Genomic DNA, 24,000 nt, shown 5'->3' with positions numbered 1-24,000 from the left:
TTTTGTATCAAAAGGAGGGGAGTGGTTGACTTTGCAGTCCAGATGCTGTGGTCCCTGGGACCATGAAGGGAGAGAAGAGCAGAGAGCGGGACCCTACCCAGAGAAATAGTTATGCCAGAGATGGAGGAAGAGACTATGATGTGGAGAGATAGAGCAGCTGGAGACTCTAGACCCAGAGAGAAAGAGGGGCTGTGTGCTGATGACCAGTGGGCAGGCTTGCAGGGTATATACCCTTTGGTTAGTTGGTGATTCATGGAGGGAATTGTAACCATGGCAATGAAACGATATACGAAAGGTTGAACATAAAGCTAACCTCCCATGTAAACTATCACATAATTCACAATAAAACTTAATATATATATACTTTGTTGTATTGGTTGCAATCCCTGACATATACCAATAGTTAACAGTATTTACCTCTATTTACTTAAACAGTTGCATTCCTCTTGTTGTATATTGCCTGCCCTGTCATCCATGTTAACATATGTCTACACTCTAGCCCGTGAATAATTCACCCCCAATAACTGTTATCAATTGTTTCTATTATTGTAATAAAAAGCTTTTTTTTTTTATTACTGTTTCAACATTGGTCTCATACAATATTATATTTGTCCTTTTGTGATTGTCTAATTTCATTCAACCTAATGTCCTCCAGGTTCATTCATGTTGTGAGGTGTTTCTCAGATGCATCAATATTCTTCATTATTGCATAGCTGCGAACTCACCATCTGCTCCTTGGAAACCCTATACAGAGTCGCTATGGGTCAGAATTCACTCGACGGCACCTAACAACAACAACAACATCATAAAAATAGCAAAATAGACACATACACACTTAGGGAGAAGACAGATACCATGTGAAGATATATATGCAAGCATTCACGGAATGCCAGGGACTGCAGACAAGGAAGAACCTCCCTAGAGCCATGCCCTGATTTGGATATGAGCCTTCAAAACTGTGAGATAACAAATTCCTGTACTTTAAAGCCCCCAACTTGTGATATCTTGTGTTATAACAGCAGTAGATAACTGAGGGAGCTCTGCTGCTAAGTGTTTACCTGGACACCAGTAAGATGAGCTGTTGGTCTGGCCTGGAACTACTTGCTTATTACTTCCTTGCCTCCATACTCCCTCTGCTAGCCTCCCCAAAGACCATACCTGCCTCTGTAGAGTTTGTTTTGATGGCCAGTCATTGAAGAAAAGCCTCCTTATGCATGAAAAATTTAGTCACATGGTAGCTTTTTTTAAAAGGTATTTCATGACCTGAGTATTATAGTCTGAACAATGAAAACAGATAAAGCTCTTGGACAAGTAAGGCATTTGTCCGTTGATTTGACAGCAAGAATTTGATTTTTCTTCAGGTTTTTAAAAATTATTTTTTAAATAATCATATGACTTCCGTATAAGCAATCTCCCTATATGAGATCCAACAAAGTCGCCTTAAAATTTCAGAATACTACAGGGAAGGTATAGGGGAAAGCATGTACCATTCTGACATCTTCAGTGACTGGGTATTTCCTTTTGGAACTTCTCCAGTTTGGTTGATCTCTATGGTCTTTAAAATCACCATGTGCTTAGGGAGCTGAACTAGATAGATAACGGGTCATGATTCATTCAACAATACAGCTTGCACTCTCATTCTTAACTCTTTAAAAATAACGAGCTTAGAGTTCCTTACACGCATCACATTGGCACCACGAGGTTTTTCCAAACTTTTTTTTGCTTTTTCTCATTTTCACTCTTTTTTCCTCTCACTGTTGCCTAAATTTAAAGTTCATCTCAGATCGGAGAAGTCAGTTACTATACACTACTTTTGAAATTCTACTCAATTTATCACCTTCACAAAGAAGCAGCCAGTCTGGTGATCATGCCTAGCATTTTAAGTGCTGTCAAGTCAGTTCCTAGTCATAGCAACAAAGGAGCAACTGGTAGGCTTGAACCACCATTCTTGCAGTTACCAGTCCTGTGCTTATACTATAGTGCCTCACCAGGACTCTGCCTACTATTCTAGGATGCCTCTATTTCAGCATTCACACCGAATTTTCTAGCTACTCCCACTAAGTTGTAAGCACACTGAAGTAACTGTCTTATCTTACTTGGTGTCTCTTATTTCTGGCACGGTTGGCTAATAAAAGGCACTCAGAAGATAGGTGATCATTGCAGAATCTACTCAAAAGCAAGTATCTAATTTTGTTCCTCCTGTACAGTATGCCTAACTCCTAATACAGTACCTGGAGTGAGTTTCATATATATATATGTTTTGTTGTTGTTATGTGCCATGGAGTTGGTTCTGACTCATAGCGATCCTGTACAGTGTTTCCGAATCTGTAAATTTTTACGGGAGCAGAAAGCCTCATCTTTCGCCTGCAGACAGCTGGTAATTTCGAACTGCTGACCCTGAAGATAGCAGCCCAATATGTAACCAATAAGCTACCAGAGCAACTTATATATGTATGTATGTATATATGCGTATATATTGTTGTTGTTGTTATGTGCCATGGAGTCGGTTCCGACTCATAGCGACCCTGCACAGGGTTTCTGAGTCTGTAAATCTTTACAGGAGCAGAAAGCCTCATCATTCTCCCATGGAATAGCTGGTAGTTTTGAACTGCTTACCCTGAGGTTAGCAATCCGATTCATAACCACTATGCTACCAGAGCTCCTTTTGCATATATATATATAAAGTTTATTGGTGATGTTGTTGATCATTTTAAAGTCATTCTTTGCTTATGCTTTAAAGTATGTAAGCAAGAAAGAAAAGTATGCTATTTTGTTGAATCACAATTTTAATTATCCTGCTTGTTAACTGCCATCTAGTCATTTTCCAATCCATGTGTATAGAGTAAAACTGCTACATAGGGTTTTCAAAGCTGTGACCTTTAGGAAGCAGATGGCCAGTTCTGTCTTTTGAGGCGCCTCTGAGTGGGTTAAAACTGCCAACCTGAAGTGCTTAACTGTTTGCACCACTCTTAGCACAGTGCTTGGCAAATAGGTACCCAGTGAATGATGGTGATGATGATTTTGATAACAATGATGAGACTAAAGAGAAAGGAAAAATTAAGGGGGGAAATAAACAAGTACCAATTTACACAAATGAAATTACTTTATACCTTATTAAATCTTACACTCTGAAAAGAAAAACCCCATGAACTATCATTTCTAGAAGTGATTTGTCATATTATTTTTAAAATCACTGAACACTCAGATTTTAGATATTGTGATTGTTGTTGTTATGTGCCGTAGAGTCAATTCTGACTCATAGTGGCCCTGTACAGGGTTTCCAAGGCTATAAATCTTTACGGGAGCAGAAAGCCTCATCTTTCTCCTGCAAAACAGCTGGTAGTTTCTAACTGCTGACCATGAGATTAGCAGACTGATTCATAACCACTGCACTACCAGAGCTCCTTAGATATTCTGATAGTTAATCAGAAACTAGATCACTTCCTTTTTAGACTATCAGCAAGTACTTTCTGAGTGCTGCTCTTTCCATGGCTTATTTTAAGGCATAGCAAACTCATTGCATCCAGCTTTAATGTTCTATGGTGCTAAATTTCTAAATACAATAGATACTATACCTCAAAGTCAAGTCCCATTGGTTGCTTGGCATTTCCTAAACATCAGTGTACCTTAGCTTCTGAATTTGAATGTGAAGATTGGTGAGACCCTGGAGACAGAGATACTACTGCCAGTAGGAAAAATGAGAGAGCATCTTTACACATTTTTGCATATTATTTCTCCAGAATTTGCTTTCAAACTCCTTTATTTTTCATGGGTAATCCATGAATCTTCATCCTAACACCTTGTTTCATTTAGCACCCACTCTGGGCCAGATATTGTAAATATCTTTATCTACAGTTTTTATCACAACCCATCAGGTTCCATGGTCACACAGACAAGTGGTAGAACTTGCCTTAGAATAGAGATTTTAGTTACTTTGACTTTTCTTTCCACCATGTTACTGGGGGGGGGGGGGGGAATAGGCAGGGAATCCATGTGTGATATCCTCTGACTTCACAAATGGGAAGGAGAATCCAACTCAAAATTAGCCCAGGACGATACCTGTGAGGCAGAGTTTAGGCATGCCTCCACTCTTTAACATTTTTGCCCTATTCTGATACCAACCATCTTTTCCACAGCACTCTCTGCTTCACCTGCTTCACATCTGGGTTTGCTAATCCATTGCAGTGGCCACACAGAACTCATAGACAATACTCACAAATATGAAATTTATTAGGGATGTTAACAGGGTACAATTCAGAAGCAGAAAAAACATGAGGCAGCAGTTCTCCAGCCAGGATGCCTCTTCTTTTTGTCATACTGGAGGCATGTTTCACTCTTGTTTTTGGTTTCTCAGCCATGTGGTCCCTTGACCTCTGCCTTGCTCGGGCAAGTGTTACAAAGCTTCTTTTAGCCAGGTTGTAAATGTCCAGTTTCCTGCCTGTATCTACTCATCTGTACTCAGTTCATGGGCCAGAATCTCTGCTCTGTCTCTCCATGCTGCTGCCTCTGTTGCTACCTCTGCTGTTGCCACTTTTTCAGATAGAGGTCTAGCACTCCACTAATAGTTTTTCTTTCTTGATGATCCTGTGAGTTTCTGTTCCTGCTTGTGAGATAAGCTCCTTTTACACCTATCAGGATGACAAAACTAACCAATCCCGGAGTTAGAGTCTGTGGCACCATAGGATAAATACTCGACAGCAAGGTTGATTTGAACTGTAAGGTTGGCGGTTCAGACTCACCAGTCACTCCTCGGACACCTTATACAGGATTACTATGAGTCAGAACTGACTCAACAGCACTTAACAACACCACCTTCTTTGCATTGTTGTTGTTCAATGCTGTTGAGTTGGTTCTGACTCATACTGACCTTGTATAGAGTTTCTGAGGAGCAGCTGGTGAGTTTGAACCACCAACCTTGTGGTTCAAACCAACCATGCTTTCCAGTGCTGATCCTACAGCGCCATACCAGGACTCCCCTGTTTGCATGGTATCACCCAGTAACTTAATTGTGCTCATGAGGAATTTATATACATAGGCCAAGAGGCAGTCATATGAACAGAACAAGGGGACACTGCATAGTTTAAAATCAGGATAGGTGTGTGCCAAGGTTGTATTCTTTCACCATTCTTATTCAATCTGTATCATGAGCAAATAATTGGAGAAGTTGGATTGTATAAAGATGAACGTGGCATCAGGATTGGAGAAAAACTCATTAAAAACCGGCAATATAATATGTAAGTTATACAACCTTGCTTGCTGAAAGCAAAGAGAATTTAAAATATTTACTGATGATGATCAGAGACCACATCCTTTGGTATGTGTTTTACCTCCCTGTAAAGAAAACAAAAATCCTCAACACTGGACCAATAAATAGCATCAAGATAAATGAAGAAAAGTTTGAAGTTGTCAAAGACTTCATTTTGCTCAAATCAACCATCAACATTCATAGACTCCATAGTTCTAAGAAATCAAACTACTTATTGCATTAGGCAAAACTGATATACCTCTTTAAAGTGTTCGAAAGCAAAGATGTCAGTTTGAGGACTAAGGTGCACCTGGCCAAAGCCATGGTGTTTTCAGTAACATCATATGAATGTGAAAGTTAGACAATGAATTAAGAAGACCATAGAAGAATTGATGCATTTGAGTTATGGAGATATTTAAAAGTACTATGGACTGCCAAAAGAATAAACAAATCTGTGTTGCAAGAAGCACAGCCAGAATGCGCCTTAGAAGCCAACATGGCCAGACTTCATCTCTCAAACTTCGGACATATTATCAGTAGGTGAAGTGGAGGGTCAGTGAAAAAGAGGAAGACCCCCAATAAGATGAATTGGCACAGAGGCAGCAACAATGAACTCAAGAGTAGCATCAATTGTGAGGATTTCGCAGAATTGGGTGGTGTTTTGTTCTGTTATACATAGGGGTCGCTTTGGGTTGAAATAGAATCAACAGCACCTAACAACTAACAACAACCCATTCATTTAGCAAGAGTTAAGATTTTGGATAGAAAAGCCATGTCAAGTAAATTCGCAGGACCACACTAAATCACAAAATGGAAGTCGAAAGTGTAGCAAGGTTGATTGCCTTTGTTGGCTATCAGATATAGACTATCTCCACTAAATTAGAAAGGACAATTAAAATATGGTTGGTTTGCTTTTTACTACCTTAGCACTTATGTTTCTGTTAAATGCCTTTGAATCAGCTTCTACTCACAGTGATATTGCATAGGATTTCTGAGGAGTAGCTAGTGGCTTTAAACCACCAACTTTTTGGTTAGCAGTCCAGTGCTTAATCCTATACCAACACAACAGGACTCCTAGCATTTATCATTGTTAAGTCCCATCAAATCAGTTCCTAATTATAATGATTCTCTATAGGGTTTCCAGTGAGCAGCTGGTAGATTTTGAACCACCAACCTTGTAGTTAGCAGTCCAGTGCTTATCCTACAGCACCATGCCAGGAACGCTTATATTGTTGTTAAGTGCCATCAAGTCGGTTCTGATTCAAAGCTATCCTTTATAGGGTTTCCAGAGAGTAGCCAGTGGGTTTGAACTGCCAACCTTGCAGTCCAGTGCATTACCCTGTAGTGCTATACTAGGACTCCATAAGGCACGGCAATTGAATATTTGTCTCCCTACATGTCAAACCAATATGCAGTAAGGGCAAAAGAGCTTTTTCTTATCTTCTTTATTTTTTTAATACTAACACATCACATTTTTATTAATGGACCAAAATAAAAACTGATTGTAGTAATGGAAAACAATGCATTTTCTTATTCTCTCTCTCTCTCTCTCTCTATATATATATATATATATATATATATATATATAAAATCTCACTATTTTGGCCTTAATAAAGTAATGAGAAGTCAATGTCTATGATTCATTTAGTTGTTCCTGTAATTTAATTAGAGATTTATGTAGCCTAGATTTAGTAGCATATTAGTAATACATTTTTATATTTTTGTTTATTTACTGTTATCACAGTGGAAGAAAACATTTACCATGTTGAAAGCTTGTATCAGAGAGAAAAGATGGTGCAGTTTCCATTTTGAAAGCTACTATGGGAGTGCCCCCGGCCTGAAGCTCTCTTCTGATAACTCCTTTTATCATCTCCTTTCTCACATTCAGTTTAGAGCTTAAAGTGGGAATTTTTTTTTTTTTTTAAGTATGTTTTCCTGGCATCTCATGTTTAACAGTGTCAGGGGTTTGTGTCCCTGGAACGAAAACTGTTTCTCCAGAGCCTTTTTTCTCTCAGCTTCCAGTGAAAAGAGGGGCGAGGCGAGCCAGTCGCTTACCACAAAGCAGTTCCACCACAAAGGAAAGATTAAGGGTTTAGAGAGAGGTCAATGTGGGTTTTTCTCTAACTAAACACTTTCCTAAAGTTTCCTTGTGGAAAAATAATGAAGTCATCTCAGAGTTTTTAAAGAATTTTTATTTCTTTTTCACCGTCTGCATTCGCTTGTCTTCTCAGCATGGATGTTTAATCTTCCTAGGCTTTGTGAATTGGCCCAAATGAATAAGTGGTGAGCTGTCTCTCTAGGAGCTAGAGGCTTATTCTAAGGGCCTAATCACTGAGTAAACACATCTTTGCCCTCCCTCTCACAACTGCGATATAATAGTCGAGATTCTAGCACAGTAACCTGGATATTGCAGGGACCAATGCTTTGAAATGCAGAATGGTTGATCCTCCAAAACAGACAGTGCCTGATCTTCGCCTGCTTCTTTCTTCTTTTTTAAATTAAATATTGCCAAAGAGATGCTGTTTTATTGCTTGATATTGTGCATTAGTGCCCTGGATTTCCAAGTTTAGTTTCAGTCAACACTGTAGGCTGCACTTATAGGGAACTCTGCATGTTGGGCTTCTTAGTAGCCTCTTCGGCACATGTGTGTTTGGTTTGGAAGAACATTTAAATTAAATCAGTGAGATAGCAATGTAAATCACTAATCTCTTTCCCAAAGGCTAATGTTCCATTGTCGTGTTCTTGAGAGAAATAGGCATTTTAAAGATTTAGCCATTGCCATTGTTTGGTTGGAAATATGCTGATTTGAAAGTGGACAACTCTCTTGTTCCCAGTGTCTCATTAAATGTAGTTGCTGAGATACGATCAAGCAGAATTAGAGGCTGATATCCCTCTGTCTATTCAGCTAGAGAGCTCCTAAGAAGAGGAACTCTGAATTTGTTAGTACTGCCAGGTTCATGTTCCTTTCCCTAAAACAGCAGATTTCTTGAAATGTGCTAGAATTGGTTTGATATTTCCACTGCCATTTGGTGTCATTTTTGCCAGAGGTTTAGTAGCAGCATCAAGTTTATTTCATTAAATACACTGGGACCTATGCTAACTTGGGGATGCAAAGAAGACTAAGAGAGACCCAATCTTCTCTCTTTAGAGACTTAGTCTAGAGGAGAAACTGGCAAACAATTAAGTATTAATTAAAAGAGGTTGTTGTTGTTAAGTGCCATCAAGTCAGTTCTGACTTACAGCGACCCTGTATAGGGTTTTCAAGGAGCAGCTGGTGAGCTTGAACCACCGACCTTGAAAGAGGTTGTTGTTGTTGTTAAGTGCCATTGAGTCGGTTCCAACCCATAGCGACTCTGTACAGAGTTTCCAAGGGTATAAATCTTTACGGGAGTAGAAAGCCTCATCTTTCTCCTGCAGAGCAGCTGGTAGTTTCGAACCGCTGACCTTAAGGATTGTTGCCCGATTCGTAACTACTACAATACCAGAGCTAGAGGCCCAGAAAAAGCAGCTCTTAACTCGGCCTGAGGAATTAGTAAAGGTTTTATAGAGACATTTACTTTGAACTCTGAAGGATGAGTAAAACTTTGCCAGGTAAGTATTTCTCCAACAATGTATCTGATTACAAACATCCTAGAAGCTAGCTAATGTTGTCTGCAGACATCAATGGAGATAAAGAAACACTGAGACATAGTCTCCATTTTATCACCAGTACCTCCAGCTGAGCTTAATACAAAGCTACAAATGCTTGTAGAATGAATGAATAAATGAATGAACGAACGAATGAACGACCGAACGAACGAACACATAGAAGCAGAGTGGGATCACCTGAGCCACTTTACTCAGGCATCCTCTCCTGATTCCCATTACTTACTGTTTCTGAGAACTCAAAAAGCACTGATTTTCTGAGCAGCGATCACTATGGCATCTTTATGTTATGTGAGCCCAGCATCCGTAACTACAGTGTGATTTCTCGGTTCTGACTAGTATCAGAAGAAGATTAGGATTGGAGTCAGACAATATGGGTTCTGTACTGCTTACTAACTAGCTGTGGAATTGGGGGCAAATCACCTTTTCTAAGCCTCCATTTCCTCTTGTGCTAATGAGATTAAGAATACCTGTTTTATTGGAGTGGAGAGTGAAGCGTCCAGCTGATAAGAAGAGAGGGCACATGCATAAGAACATCCACACTTGCAGATAATACCCACCTGACCTGGCTTCAATGGCTGGATGATCAGAGCTCAACCAGAAGAAGAAAGAAGAGGAAAAAAAGAATAATCTGATACAGTTTGATGAGCTTGACCTACACCTAGGGAAGCAGTAGCTCAAATGAGGGAACAAATCTTCACAGCGAGGATCACTCCCACCCCCTCCACACAAGGAGAGGACAGGCATGGGCAACTTGGATATTGGCTAACCAGAATGGGAGGGTTACAGAGGCAAGAAGTGACTTGCTACAAGCTTTCAAGAGGGAACCTAGATCAGAGGGCATGGAGCAAGGTAGAATCTCCACTTAGTAGTATCCAATCTGTCTAGGTGGGGCCGAGGAAAAGAGATGCGGATAGGTCTCGTGCAATACAATGGTGAATAACTGTTATCAGGACTGATTGTAAGGGCTGGAAATGTAAAGGTAGAAATTTTGTAGCAAAGGGAGGGGAAGAATAATAAATTTTGCAGTCTAGGGGCGGAGGTCTCTGGGACCATCAAGGGAGAAGAACGGAGAATGGAACCCTACCCAGAGAAGCAGTGACTCCAGAGATGGAGGCAGAGACGAGGATGCGGAGAGATGGAGCCACTGGGGACTTTGGACCTGGAGAGGGAGAGGGCCTGTGTGCTGATGATCGAGGGGGCAGGCTTGCTGGGTATACCCTGTGGTTGGTGGATGATGCATGAAGGGGATTGTAACCATGGCAAGGAAACATGGGATCAAATGTAAAGCTAATGTTCCCCCATGTAAACTATCACATAACTCAAAATAAAGCATCCTATCTATATGTTTCAATAAAAAACAAAATGCATTTGCAAAAAAAAAAAAAAAAAAAGAATACCTGTTTTACCCATTTATTCTAGGGATTAAAGTAGATAATGGATGTGAAAGTAACAGGACCTCCTACTCATAGTAGAGTCTCATTGTATGCATTTGGAATCCTACTTATCTACCTCTAGCAACATTCATCTTGTATAACATTTACCTTTGAAGAAAATATTTTTATAATTACTTTGGATTCTTAAAATTTGGATTCTTTATCAGAAAAATTCCAAACATCAGACTTTTTTAGCTGTTTATCAGCCTGAACCCCATACAGGTATCCCCCATTTTTTGAAAGTTCACTTTACGCTACTTTGCCTTTACAAAAGACCTATAATAGTACCTGCTTTAGATAACTGAAGAAAATCTGAAAATAATTTTCTTTTACAAAAAGCAAAAAGGTAAAACTAGCATTCAGTGTTTGTTTTGCAGCAAACCAAACTCCCCATCTCAGTCAAACTGTCATAGCTTGGAACTGGCTGTGAACACTATGTTTTTACTGTTATTTTGGGTTTTATGTGTCATTTGGTATGTTTGTTGTTGTTGTTATGTGCCGTGGAGTCAGTTCCGACTTATAGTGACCCTGTCTCGGGTTCCCAAAGCTGTAAATCTTTATGGGGGGCAGAAAGCTTCATCTTTCTCCCGCAGAACAGCTGGTAGTTTTGAACTGCTGACTGTGAGATTAGCAGCCCGATTCGTAACCACTATGCTACTTTGGTAGGTTATTTTTTGTGTCTGGGAGAGCTCAAAAAATTTCCCATGTAACTGATAATTGCATTTTCGTCTTACACCATTTCACCTTGCTGAAGAGTTCATATGAATGCTCGATCTTCAGATAGCAGGGGAAGCCTGAATTTGTCTATAAATGCCTTTTGCTTAGAATCACACAAAACAACTTTTTCTTTAGTATCATAACATACTTATTTAATATGAAGACAAAGACCTGCTTTCTTGATATTATGTCAAAATTTATTCTTAAACAGCATTTCACAAGTTGTTTTGTATGTTACCTTTACTGCAAAATCATTTCTTCCCATGTCCTGATAACTGTTGCTATTCTTAAACTCAGCTCTTCTACAAAGTAGCACTAAGAAGTTAATCAGCAATTTAGACTCTGTTGTTCAACCGTACATATTGCAAATTATATTGTAGAATTTCAGTTTATAATTTCAGTTATTTATTGACAATCCAACTATGACAGAGGACACTTCTGTACTTATAAAAGAGAACACATTAAAGACTCTGAAAATTGCCAGTGGAACTAAATAAAACTTTTTTTAAAAGTAGAAAACTACTCAGTGTTCAAATTTTTAAAGATTTTTAAAGAGGGAACTTCAAAAGCTTGTGGAAAAATTTTATTATCTTTCATGTACTTTTTGAAGCCCCCTTATATAATAAGAGCAATTTTGTCATTTAATTTGGGTATTTTCTTTGCATAATTAAATAGTTTAAAATTATATTTCTCTTCATATGTAGAATATATATTAAATATAAACAATTATAAATCTATTTTATTTAAGGAAAAAGCCATTCTATTGCAATTTCTGCTTGAGACAAGCTTGCACATGCTAACAGAAATCTTGCCATAGCAGTCTGTAAAACATGAGAGATATAATCATCCTAGCTTTTTTAGAGTATAAGGAAGTGGAATTCATTCATACTAGTAGATACTTTAAGAACTCCAATTGTACTCTTTGAGGGAATAGCTTTTGATTTTTGTTTTTGCTGTTTGTATTGACTAGCTGTGCCTTTACAAAGTTCAACAAATCTTACATTAGTGGATACTTTAATTGACCAGTTTTTCTTCTCTTTTCAGAGAAAGCTTCTTGCTATCTACCTCCACCATGATGAAAGTGTATTAACCAACGTGTTCTGCTCACAAATGCTTTGTGCTGAATCCATTGTCTCTTATCTGAGTCAAAATTTTATAACCTGGGCTTGGGACCTAACAAAGGACGCCAACAGAGCAAGGTAATAATGTTGTTCACAAGTTGTAAGTTGAGCTTCTTTTTTCATTTATTTTAGTCATCACTTTGTTTGGTTTCTTATAATCATAAGCATTTCTCATCCACAGCATAGAATTTTCAATCATTACATTTCATTAGAACACATGCAGTTATTTATAATTGTGGAAATAATACCTTAACTCCTAAAAGGCTCTTCTTAAATTTACAAATCACCCCAAAACAAAAACAAAAATGCATTTCTCTAATCTTTGTTGGAGTAAGATATAGCAAACTTCTGATATGTTGTTGAACATTAGAGAAAAATCTATGTTTTTAATAATGTTCAGAAAATTCAAGGCAAGTTTAACATATAATCCTGGTGGTAAGTTTATTTTTTAATAACTGAAGTGAAGAAGGCAGGATATTCTGCATCAGTCCAGTGGTATTGGTAATAGCTTAACTCTAGCATATGCTAATTGATGTAATCGCTTTATTGCACACATTCTTTTGCACACAGCCAGCAATACATCCATATTCTCAATAGGAAAAAAAAAAAAATCCCTTTCCTGGCTGCCAGCATAGTTTACTTAGTTTGTTAACCATAATATCTGCCAGTGATGAATAATTCTTCATATTTTACCTATTTAAGTTTCTCATATGAATTAAGTTTAATTGCACATGTGGCCATAACATCTTGTGATGCTACTTTGGATGTGTTAACACAATTGTAATCACAGGCTGCAGGCTTGTGAACAGGAAGATTAAATTAATTCATTTCAAGGCAAAGCTGTTGTATTTAACTAACTTAAGGGATCATAGAACAATTCAAAACCATCAGATTTGTCTTGTTATTATGACTCATTGAATTTTTGATTATCACTCAGACTTTGTTTTATTTAATCTGAATCTGAAGAGAAAAGATGATTCCTTACTTAAATGTGAAGCTAAAGAATGTTGAAGCAATTTCTTCATCTGATACTGCATATCTTCAAGCAAATGGCTAGGAAATTTCATAGGATGACTTTGCCTGCCTTGGAAATTTTCCCTGTTATATATAAATAAAGAACCTTTAGCACCTGTATTTGTTTAAATTAAATCAGGCTATTATTCACACTCAGTTAAAGGTGATGAAAAGCAGTGCCAAAAACAGATAAAAATGCAGCATCGAAGGTCTTTCATGAGGCAAAATACATAGACTGGAGACTTGGCTAAATCTTTTGCCATTCACTGGCAGTAAGGAATCTCCTCCTTTCCTTTTATTCACAACTTGATGGAGAAGGAAACACTATTTCTAAACCATCTGTAGTGGCTAAGTTCAGCTGGCTACCTGCTGTTATTTTGTTCTATCCTCCATTTAATTCCTTAGTTCTTTTATTTTACAATGACAAAAAATTGCAGTGTAGTTTCTTTTGAAAAACAGTGTTTGAGGGGTTTGCTTTTTTTTTTTTTTTTTTTATGACTAGCAATCAACAGCCATGTAATTGCTTTGTTATGTTTTACTAAAGAAGTCTGTTAAGTAGCACAACTTTGATACACTAGTAATAAGAGTTTGCAGGTTACAGAGACACCTGTGGTGACCAAAGCGACAGAAGCTGCTTATTAGAAAGAGCCAGTACAGCTGTGTCCTATTAACTCCTTATGACACTTTTTTAAACACAAAATAAAGGCCTTGTTTAAGACTTTGAGCTATTTCTCAATGAATTACAGGACTGACTATGAAGTATAATAGGATATTTTAATCTACATTTTAAAAAAAAATGTAGCATCCCGTTATTAAGATACTGTCATAAAATAAGAGAAGTGATATATTAAAGGCTAAAAATAGAAACATCTGATTTTTCTATTTAATAAACTTTTGTTGAACAAAAAAAAATGGAGGAATAGAGAGAAGGGACTTGAACAATTTTTGTACGCAAATTCTAGCTCTATCCGTATTACAAGTTAAAGATAATTTAAGCAAAAGTAGTACAATTCTCAACATAAAGTAATAAATAATACCACACAAGTGCTTTTCATGTATAGTTCCTATGTTATTATTGTGAAGGCAGAAGGGAAAAATACACATTTTACAGATAGAAAATGATAATTCAGTGGAAGGGTATATTCCCAAAAGGGAGCAAAGGTGATTTTCCTTTTGATACATAAAACCGCATGAGAATTGACTAATTAGTTTAATTTATTGCCCACAAAAAGGGTTTACTTTAGCTATAATTCTCTTACTGCTTATCATTGATACATCTAAATGAAATTTTCTAATTGAGTTTCTTGCTCTGTGATCTTCCTTGGATTTTTATTACCACACTTATCCAAAGGTGTTTGTCATGAAAATTGAGTGCATGATCCATTTGATTCTTTTAACTTGGAGTAAAACAATTTCAAACTTTCCATCTCTATTTAATAGAGGACTAATATTATTTCATTGCCACTAATATTTATTGATCAGTGCTATCCAGTGAATCCTGGTTTGGCACTGTGGGTTAATACACTAAACTGCAAGGCCAGTTTGAACCTCAAGATTGGTGGTTCAAGCTCATCAGCTGCTCCTTGGAAACCCTATCTATACAGGGTTGCTATGAGTCAGAACTGACTTGATGGCACTTAACACCAACAACAGTACACCTAAAAAAGTGTCATAATGGGCATATTAATGCAACTGTTAGTCAAAAATTATTGCTATAAAACCATAGGAACCTTTATTAAACAAAAATATCAAAATGTGAAGTGAGTGTTTCTCTACATATTCTTTATCTAGGTGTATACACATCTGAAGGTGATATTTCCATCTCTCTAACCCTTTCCCCAAAGAATTCTCTGCTCTTCAGTTTACACCACATCAAAACTGCAGTTTGGGCATTTTCAAGGGACTCAAATTGTGTTTCTTTTCAATGTTATTTGCATTTTGGAAACAAAATAAGTCTAAAGGGGCAATATAAGGGCTTGTGGGGTAGATGGGGTAAGGTTTCCTAATGAAATTCTCTTGGGACAGCCCTTACTGTCCTCATAGAATGAGCAGGTGCATTGTTATAATGAGACAAAATTCCTTTGCACAACTCTCATGGCCTTTTTCTCACCAATGAAGTTTTCAGTTTTGTTAAAACTTCTTAATAAACCCCAGTGATCATCCTGTGTCCTTCAAGAAAATCTATCAATATTACCCAGTTGGGATCTCAGAAATATAGGCATCATAACCTTCTGACTTGCCCTCTCAGTCTTGATCCCCCAGGAAGCCACTGTTTTGATTATACTATTTTAATTATTAATTGAATGAAGGTGTACTGACAAAATGATCGGTTTTACATTCAACAAATCTTAACACTTTGTTTCATCTCTATGATTTCAATCTCCTCCATGGAACAATAGTTATCTCAGTTCCCTGTGGTTCCTGTTTCCATTCCACCTACCTTCCCATTCCCTGTCAACTTTGTCCTTAGATAAATGCTGCCCTTTTGATTTTGAATGATTAACCATTCTGTCGTGAGCATAATTTACTAATGTTGTTGTTTCCCTCTAAGTACCTATCTTGGTGGTTATGTGTCATGGAGTCGGTTTCCAAGGCTGTAAATCTTTACGGGAGCAGAAAGCCTCATCTTTCTCTTGTGGAACCACTGATAGTTTTGAACTGCTAACCTTGAGGTTAGCAGCCTGACTCATAACCACTACGCCACCAGAGCTCCTTAAGTGCCTATCTTGGTGGCTGAAATTTGGACCCTGAGGGTAAGTTCCTTTCCAGACCTGAAGCATGGTTGAGGGCCATAGTCTCAGATTCCTCAGTCTCTTTCTAATCAGTAAGTGTGGTCTTTCTTTCTTTTTTTTTTTTTTTTTTAAATAATTTGAGTTTAGTTCCACATTTTCTCCCACTCTATCTGGGATCTGGAGTCCTGTTGTGTCACTGTGGGTTAATGCACTGTACTGCAAAGTCAGTTTGAACTGCAAGGTTGGTGGTTCAAGCTCACCAGCCACTACTAGGAAACTATATACAGGGTTGCTATGGGTTGGCATTTAACAACAACAACAATCTAGTACCTATTAATGTGATCATTAGACAGTTGATAGTGATAGCTTGACACCATCTAGTTCTCCTGGTCTCAGAGTTATGGAGACTGATGCTCAAATGTTCCATTCTGTACATTGGACTAATTGATTCCAATCATTTTTGATTATCATCACTCTTCTTTCTATTGCACATGGAGAAACCAATAGCTGTACCTTAAATGGGCCCTCATAAGCTTTTAAGATCCTACATGCTACCCACCAAAGTTGGATGTAGAACATTATCCTTGTGGATTATGTTATGTGATTAGACTTTATTTTAAAGACACCCTAAAGAGACTATGGTAGCGTAGTGGTTACAAATCGGGCTGTGAACCACAAGGTCAGCAGTTCGAAACTACCAGCTGCTGCGCGGGAGAAAGATGAGGTGTTCTGCTCCCGTATAGATTAACAGCCTTGGAAACCCTGTTCAGGGTCACTATGAGTCGGAACCGACTCCACGGCACATAACAATAACAACAAAGAGACTATGCAGTCCTGTGGGATAATACGCTGGACTGCAGGGTCACTTTGAATCTCAGGGTCAGTGGTTCAAATTCACCAGCTGCTCCTCGGAAACCCTATACAGGGTCTCTAGGAATTGGAACCAACTCAATGGCACGTAACAGCAACAACAACAACAAAAAAGACTAAGGGGAGTCCTAGTGTGGCATTGTGGGTTAATTTGCTGAACTGCCATCGGTTTGAACCACAAGGTTGGCCGACTAAGGGGAGTCCTAGTGTGGCATTGTGGGTTAATTTGCTGAACTGCCATCGGTTTGAACCACAAGGTTGGCGGTTCAAGTTCACCAGCTGCTCCTCAGAAACCTTATACAGGGTCACAATGAGTCAGAATCGATTTGACGGCACAACTAACAACAAAGAGACTAAGACAGGTGTATTACTGAATTTGTCTGCAGCCTTCCATTAATCACAGAAACAGGTTTAAACATATTTTGTTGGAATAAACCTGTTAATGTTTGATCTGGTGTCCTAGTAGCAATATTTTTAAATTTTAACCCTTGTATATAGTAATGCAGAAGATTTCAAGGCATACAGATAAAATTTTTGCTGTAAATGTCCCTTTTTCATGGGGGGTGGCTGGGTCGGAGTAAGGAGTAAGGATTAGGGTTGGGACTATAGCTAGGTCTAGGCTAGACCTAGGACCTTGTTTATTGTTAACATTATGGGTAGGAGTAGAGTTACTGTCAAGATTAAGAGTTGGACTATGGCTAGCTGTAAGATTTGGTCTAGTTTTTAGGGTTGTTTTTGTTGTGTGCTGCCGATTCGATTCCAAATCTGAGGAGTTGCTGTGAGTTTGACCCACCGACCTTGCAGTTCAAACCTACTTTGAGGTTGAGTGCTTATCCTATGGTGCCACACCAGGACTCCAGTTTTTAGGGTTACAGTTATTTTTATTTATTTAATATTTTTCTTTAAATATATTTTATTTCCTCTTCATTTCTGCATTATTCCTACTTTGTTACTTTGTTTTTTGTTGCAAATGTATTTCTGGTTCTCTATTTTCAGTCTTATCAGATCTGTTTTATTTTGCATACTTGTATATTTGGGTTGTGAGAGCACAATGGCTCTGTAAAATAAGCATGGGACTGCCAAACCCCAAGTTTGGTGGTTCACATCTCTAGCTACTCCACAGATAAAAGATGAGGCTTTCTGATCCTGCAAAGATAAAAACCTTGAAAACCCTATACAGGGTTGCTATGAGTCAGAATTGACTCAACAGCACTTAGAAATAAGGCATCTGAATTCAGTATAAATAATACTGTTATGTATATTAGTCTCAGGTTGTTGTCTGCTACCAACTCCATGGCACACCACCACTACCACCACCACCACCTTTGTTCTTTAGTATATTTTTCAAAAACGTTTTCATTGTTAATTGAGTAAAGGTTTCAGAAAAGACCGTCAGTTTTGCATTCAACAAATCATGCACTTTGTTTTATCGAAATAATTACAATCCCTTCCAAGGAACAATACTTATCCTACTTCCTTCCTGTGGTTCCTATTTCCATTCCACCCATCTTCCCATCCTTCTCAACTTTGTTCTTAGGGAAATGTTGCCCTTTTTATCTTGAATGATTGTCTTATTTCAACGTGACCATACCTTACTAGTATTGTTGTCCCTCCCCCATACATGTATCTGCTACTTGGCTGGGGTTTTTTGTAATGTTGGTCTGGTTTTCCAACATTCCTTTAATTTCTGTTTCTCTAAAAATGACCTAATTTCACCATTATATGTGATGGAAAATTTTTCTGGATATATGATTCTTGATTGGCAGTTTAGTTCTATCAGAGTTTTTTTATATGTAATTCCATTTTCTTCTTGCCTGTCTGTTTTCTCTCAGGGTAGCAGAGCTTAGTCTTATTAATAAGTTCTTCTATGTAGGTAACTTTTTTTTTCGTGGCCTGCTCTCAGGATTCTTTCCTTGTCTTTGGTTTTGAGAAGTTTGATTATGGTATATCTTTGTGTTTTTCTTTTGGAATCCATCCTGTTTGGAGTTCATTCAACTTCTTGAATGGGTATCTTTTCATCTTTTTCCACAAACTCCTGGACAATATTCTTCATGGGGCTTTTTATTGCTTCTTATACTGGAATTCTTTTAACACAAAATTTATTCCTTTTGGTGGTGGTGATGGTGTGCCGTGGAGTTGGTTCTGACTTAGGGACCCTGTATAGGGTTTCTGAGGCTGTAAATCTTTACGGGAGCAGAAAGTCTCATCTTGCTCCTGTAGAACAGCTGGTAGTTTCGAACTAGCTGACCTTGAGGTTAGCAGCCCGACTCGTAACCACGAGGCTACCAGAGCTCCTTATTCCTTTTGGTAATGTCCCACATAATTCTTTGGCTTTCTTTGTTTTTGTTTTTCTTTCTTCTCACTCTTCCTTTAGTAGATGAATATAGAGAGATTTTCCTTCAAGCTCAGTAATTCAGCTTTTCATTGATTCAATTGTATTTCTTTGCCCTTTCAATGTATTATGTATTTCTGAATTCTTAGTGTTAATTTTCTGGCTTTCTAATTGCTGTTTTTTTATGGTTCCCATTTTTCAGTTACTTTGTCAGTTTGTTTCCTCAGTTTTTTCCATAGTTTGTCTATGTTTTCCATTATTTCATCTATAGTCTTCTTGATCTTTCTCACAATCCAATGAAGTTACCTAATTAGCATACCTTTAGATTTCTTTAGTTCCAATATCATTTCTGGTGTTTGATTTTCTGACTCTATAATTTGGTCACTTGTTTGAGGCACTCTGTCTTGTTACTTTGTGTAAATTGAAATTGTTTTGTCCAAGATAATTGTGGTGTTATTTTCATATTTAGTAGATGATTGTATATTAGTTCTTCTCAGGTACTCATCACCTGTCTCCTGGTGACTGTGTTAGAGAAGTGTGGACATAGTTAGTTCTCTGTTCATTGTTTTTGTACCGTAATTTAGGGTGGGTTCACACGCTCCAGAAGCAGAGGCGCTTTGCCAGGTGCCTGACCCCAGGCAAAGCAAAGACTGGGCAGAATCCAGAATCCCAGGAGTGCCTCTGGCCACTGTATTAACAAGAGAGGAAACTGACCATGTCCTGGTTACCAGCAAGGCACGGGAATCCAAGAGAATTGAACCCCTTTGTTATCAACCTCCAACCATATCTTGTGCTTGCAGGCCACTATATCAATAGTCATTCACAAAAGCTCAAGATGGCCAGGCTCTAACATGCCATACCAACTGACAGTCTGCCTTTTTCTCTCTCACTTCTTCTGTTCAGCTTGCTCTTCCATTCAACACTCAAACCACGTCTCTGTCCTATTCTTTAATGCTCAGGGTTCCAGGATCACCATCTGTATGTTTCACTTGGTCTCCCATGTCTTTGTGGTACAGAGTCATCTCAGTGTGTCTGCTTACTCTTCCATCTTGCCCTGAGCTCCTTTTAATGATGATTTATTTATAAAACATACAATAGTTTGGAGGGTTGCATGTCTAGTCCCATGTATGACTATCCAAATTCAGGCTAATCGTAGATTTAGGGAATCCTGGGCCTGTAAACTATTTAATTTGGATGCTATCTTATATTTTTTGGGATTCTCCACTGATGTTATATCTCCTGGGGGCACTGAAGCTCAATATGGGGAAGACTTGCCAAGTAAATTTACTTTTGCTTAAGGGAAGCTCTAATTAAGCCTATAGAAACATTAGCCACCTAGTCACAATTTTCTGCAAATTTTTCATGTGTATAAAAGATAAGTGAAGGATATTAAACTAGGAATGTTTTTGTAAAGTTATAAGAATCAGTGTCACAAATGAATATCACCATTATAATTTCTTGATATTTGTAACAAAAATAAATTTTAAAAGAATAGAATATCACTACCCATGGCCCTGATGATTTGGATTTTTCCAGCTCTAAAATGACTCAATATTTTTTTCCCTAGAAAACTATTTAGTCTTATTGGCCACCATGTCTAGTTGGATTTGAAGAAGGTTCTTTCTTAACCATAGGCTTAAATCCCTCGTTTGTCTTAAGAAGTATTGGAAGATATAACTTCCTGAATCTTCATCTGGTCAGTGATTCTGATAGAAACAGTGGGATAGATGTAAAACTGAAAGAGCTAGAAATAAGTAGGATAGACATAAAACTGAAAAGAGTCCTGATGGTGCATTGATTAAGCACTCAACTGCTAACTAAACTGTTGGCTGTTGCAACTTACCAGTCAGTTCTGTTGTAGAAAAGACCTTGATCTGCTTACATAAAAATTTCAGCCTAGGACACACTATGGAGTAGCTCTACTCTGTCCGGTAGGGTAGCTGTGAATCAGAATTGATTTAATGGCAAATAACAATAGTAAACAAGGAGAACCTGCACTCATGTTTGGACAAGACTATATTTGGAAATGACTAAATTTGGAAGTGGTGTGGAGCTTTTAGTTAATCCAATGGACTGCAGTGTCAGTTTGAACCTAAAGGTTGGTGGTTCATGTTTACCAGCCGCTCCTTGGAAACCCTATACAAGGTCGCTATGGGTTGGAACCAACTCAATGGCACTTAACAACAGCAAACTATATTAAATATGGTGTATGTGTCTTCACATTGACTCATTGAGTAAATGCTGAATGTTTAATAAGAACCCAGAGTGATGCTATGCACTAAGGATGAAAAGTTGAACAAAACAGTGTTAGCTCTGAAAACACTCACCATCTAGTAGACAAGCCAGACATAAGATCAAATATCAGATCCAAGGCTGTAAATCTTTATGGGAGCAGAAAGCCTCGTCTTTATCCCATGGAGCTGCTGGTGGATATGTTATAAAAAGGATGTGGAAGGATAACATTTGACCTCCTATGTCTTCATAAGGGGGGAAGGAGAATCAACCTTCCTTACCAGTTTTGACTACAACTATTCCTCCCACAGCACTCTCTACTAAGATCTATAATTCATTGTAGTGGTCACAAAGAACTCACAGATAATACTCAATGACTATAAAATTTATGAGGGAAGTTGTCAGGTTATAATTCAGGATCAGAAATGCTCAGGTTACAGTGCTTTTTCAGTACAGCCTCTTCTCAGAAGTACCCGTAGGTAGTCCTCTCTGGTCCTTAGCCCCTCAGCCAAGTGGCCTCTGCCTTGCTTGGGCAATGTTACAAAGCTCTTTTAGCACTGCCGATGAATACCCAAAAGGCAGTTCACTCAACCATAAGCCTCAATCTGACAGCACTCAGTTTTCAGCACTCACCTCTAGCTCCAAGGACTAGCACGGCTAGCTCCCTCAAGTGCCTAGAGGCAACCCAGTTTGCAAACTAGCCAAGAAGGTACTCAGCTTCTTCCCTCTGGGGACCAGTAAACTCATGCTATTCTGTCTTATGCTTTTGGTGCTGCTGCCTCTGCTTCTGCCACTTCACTTCTCTGCCATCTCTCCTACTCTTTGGTGTCACAGCTTTCTGTCTCCTGGATAGAGTTATTTCAGCACTCATGGATCTTGGGCTCTAAAGGATTTGGTCTGCTCATGGCTCTTCTTTCTTGATGGTAGTGTAATTCCCCCATGTCAGTTCCAACTCACAGTGACCCTGTAAATCTTTATGGGAGCAAAAAACCTCATCTTTCTTCCACAGAGCTGCATGCATAACCCATTATGCATAACCAGGGCTCCTTTATACCCAATTGTGTTGGTGATGGTTGTATGTTGTTGAGTCAGTTCAGACTCCAAGCAACCTGGTACAGAGTTTCTGAGGCTGTAAATTTTTATGGAAGCAGAAAGCCTCATCATTCTCCAGTGGAGCTGCTAGTGGATTAAAAGTTCTGACCTTGTGGTTAGCAACCCAATGCATAACCTACTGTGCTCCCAGGACTCCTTTATACCCAGGGGTGGTGGTGGTGGTGGTGGTGTGCCATGGAGTTGATTCTGACTCATAGCGACCCTGCATAGGGTTTCCAAGGCTGTTAATCTTTACTGAATCAGAAAGCCTCATCATTCCCCCATGAAGCTGCTGGTGGATTCAAACTGCTGACCTTGTGGTCGGCAACCTAATGCATAGCCCACTATGCTACCAGGACTCCTTTATACCCAGTAAGATAGTAAAATTGACCAATCCCCTCATTAGAGTTCCAAATTTTTACAGTCACTCAAAACTGAATCATATAATCTTATCAGCATCTTCCCCACTTTCTCTCACCCCTCAGGAAAAGAGGAAATACACCCAATGTGCATGGTCCCACTGAGTCATTTGATGGGAGTTACAAAGACTATAGCTAGAACAGTCATGTCAAGTAAATCACTGCCCAATTTATATACAAGGCACTTTGGGAGTATAGAGGAACTTCATGATAATTTAGTCTACTTGAGAGGGCAAGGGAAAAGCCTGGAAGAGGAGTTGATACACATAAAGATAAATTCAAATTTTATTATTTCTGTTAAGAGATTCTTACTTTAATTAGTAGCATTCCTAATCTGTTGGATTACAGATATTTGTGGAGGATAGAAAAAATAGCGAGAGTGTGTAATCTTGTATGATCTGAACCAGATAGAGGATTCATTGTAAACACATCAGGTAGCGGTTTCAAAGAAGTTATTTTGTATAATTCATTCTAGTATTGGCATACGCTTACAGGTAGATAATGAAGTAGAATTTACATCCCCTTTTGGATGTGTAGCATGTAGAAAACCATCACAAACTAAACTAATACAGTAAAAATATTTTTTTAACCCCATGTATTCATAGTGAATGAATATAATTTTTTAAAAAATTCAGACCTGGTATCACCTTTAGGAAACCTAACCTCTTCGCATATTTTTGCCTCATTTTGTGTTAAAATATACATTCTACATACTCCCATTATGTGTTATTATTATTAGATGACGTCAAGTTGGTTCCATCTCTTAGCAACCTTATGTACAAAAGAATGAAACATTGCCCAATTTCCTGCACCATCCTCCAAATACACGTATGTTTGAGTTTACTGTTATAGCAATCTTATTGAGTGTCTTCCACTTTTTCACTGACTCTCAACTTTTTCCAAGCATGATGTCCTTCTCCAAGGACTGGTCGTTCCTGATATCATATCCAAAGTACATGAGACAAAATCTTGCCATCTTACCTTCGAAGAAACATCCTAGCTGTTATTCTTCCATGACAAATTTGTTTATTTTCATGGAAGTCCATGATAGATTCATTGTTCTTTTTTTTTTAATTAAAGGTTTTTATTGTGGATTGAGTGAAAGTTTACAGGGTACATCATCAGTTTCACATTCAACAATTCAT

The 24,000-nt window shown here is 38.2% G+C and overlaps 1 protein-coding gene across 1 annotated transcript in view; it reads left to right on the top strand.

Moving 5' to 3' along the window:
- FAF1 (Fas (TNFRSF6) associated factor 1) overlaps positions 1-24,000 on the top strand; it is a 665,112-nt gene that overhangs the window by 459,201 nt on the left and 181,911 nt on the right. The window contains exon 13 of the mRNA XM_006839751.1: positions 12,088-12,242. Within this exon, the coding sequence (XP_006839814.1) occupies positions 12,088-12,242 (155 nt within the window). The remainder of the gene's footprint in view (positions 1-12,087; positions 12,243-24,000) is intronic.

The sequence above is a fragment of the Chrysochloris asiatica genome, unplaced genomic scaffold (assembly GCF_000296735.1).
Source record: "Chrysochloris asiatica unplaced genomic scaffold, ChrAsi1.0 scaffold00026, whole genome shotgun sequence".
NCBI classification, from domain to species: Eukaryota; Metazoa; Chordata; class Mammalia; order Afrosoricida; family Chrysochloridae; genus Chrysochloris; species Chrysochloris asiatica.
The sequence above is the reverse complement of the archived record's forward strand: the minus strand, read 5'-3'. Positions and strand labels throughout refer to the sequence as shown.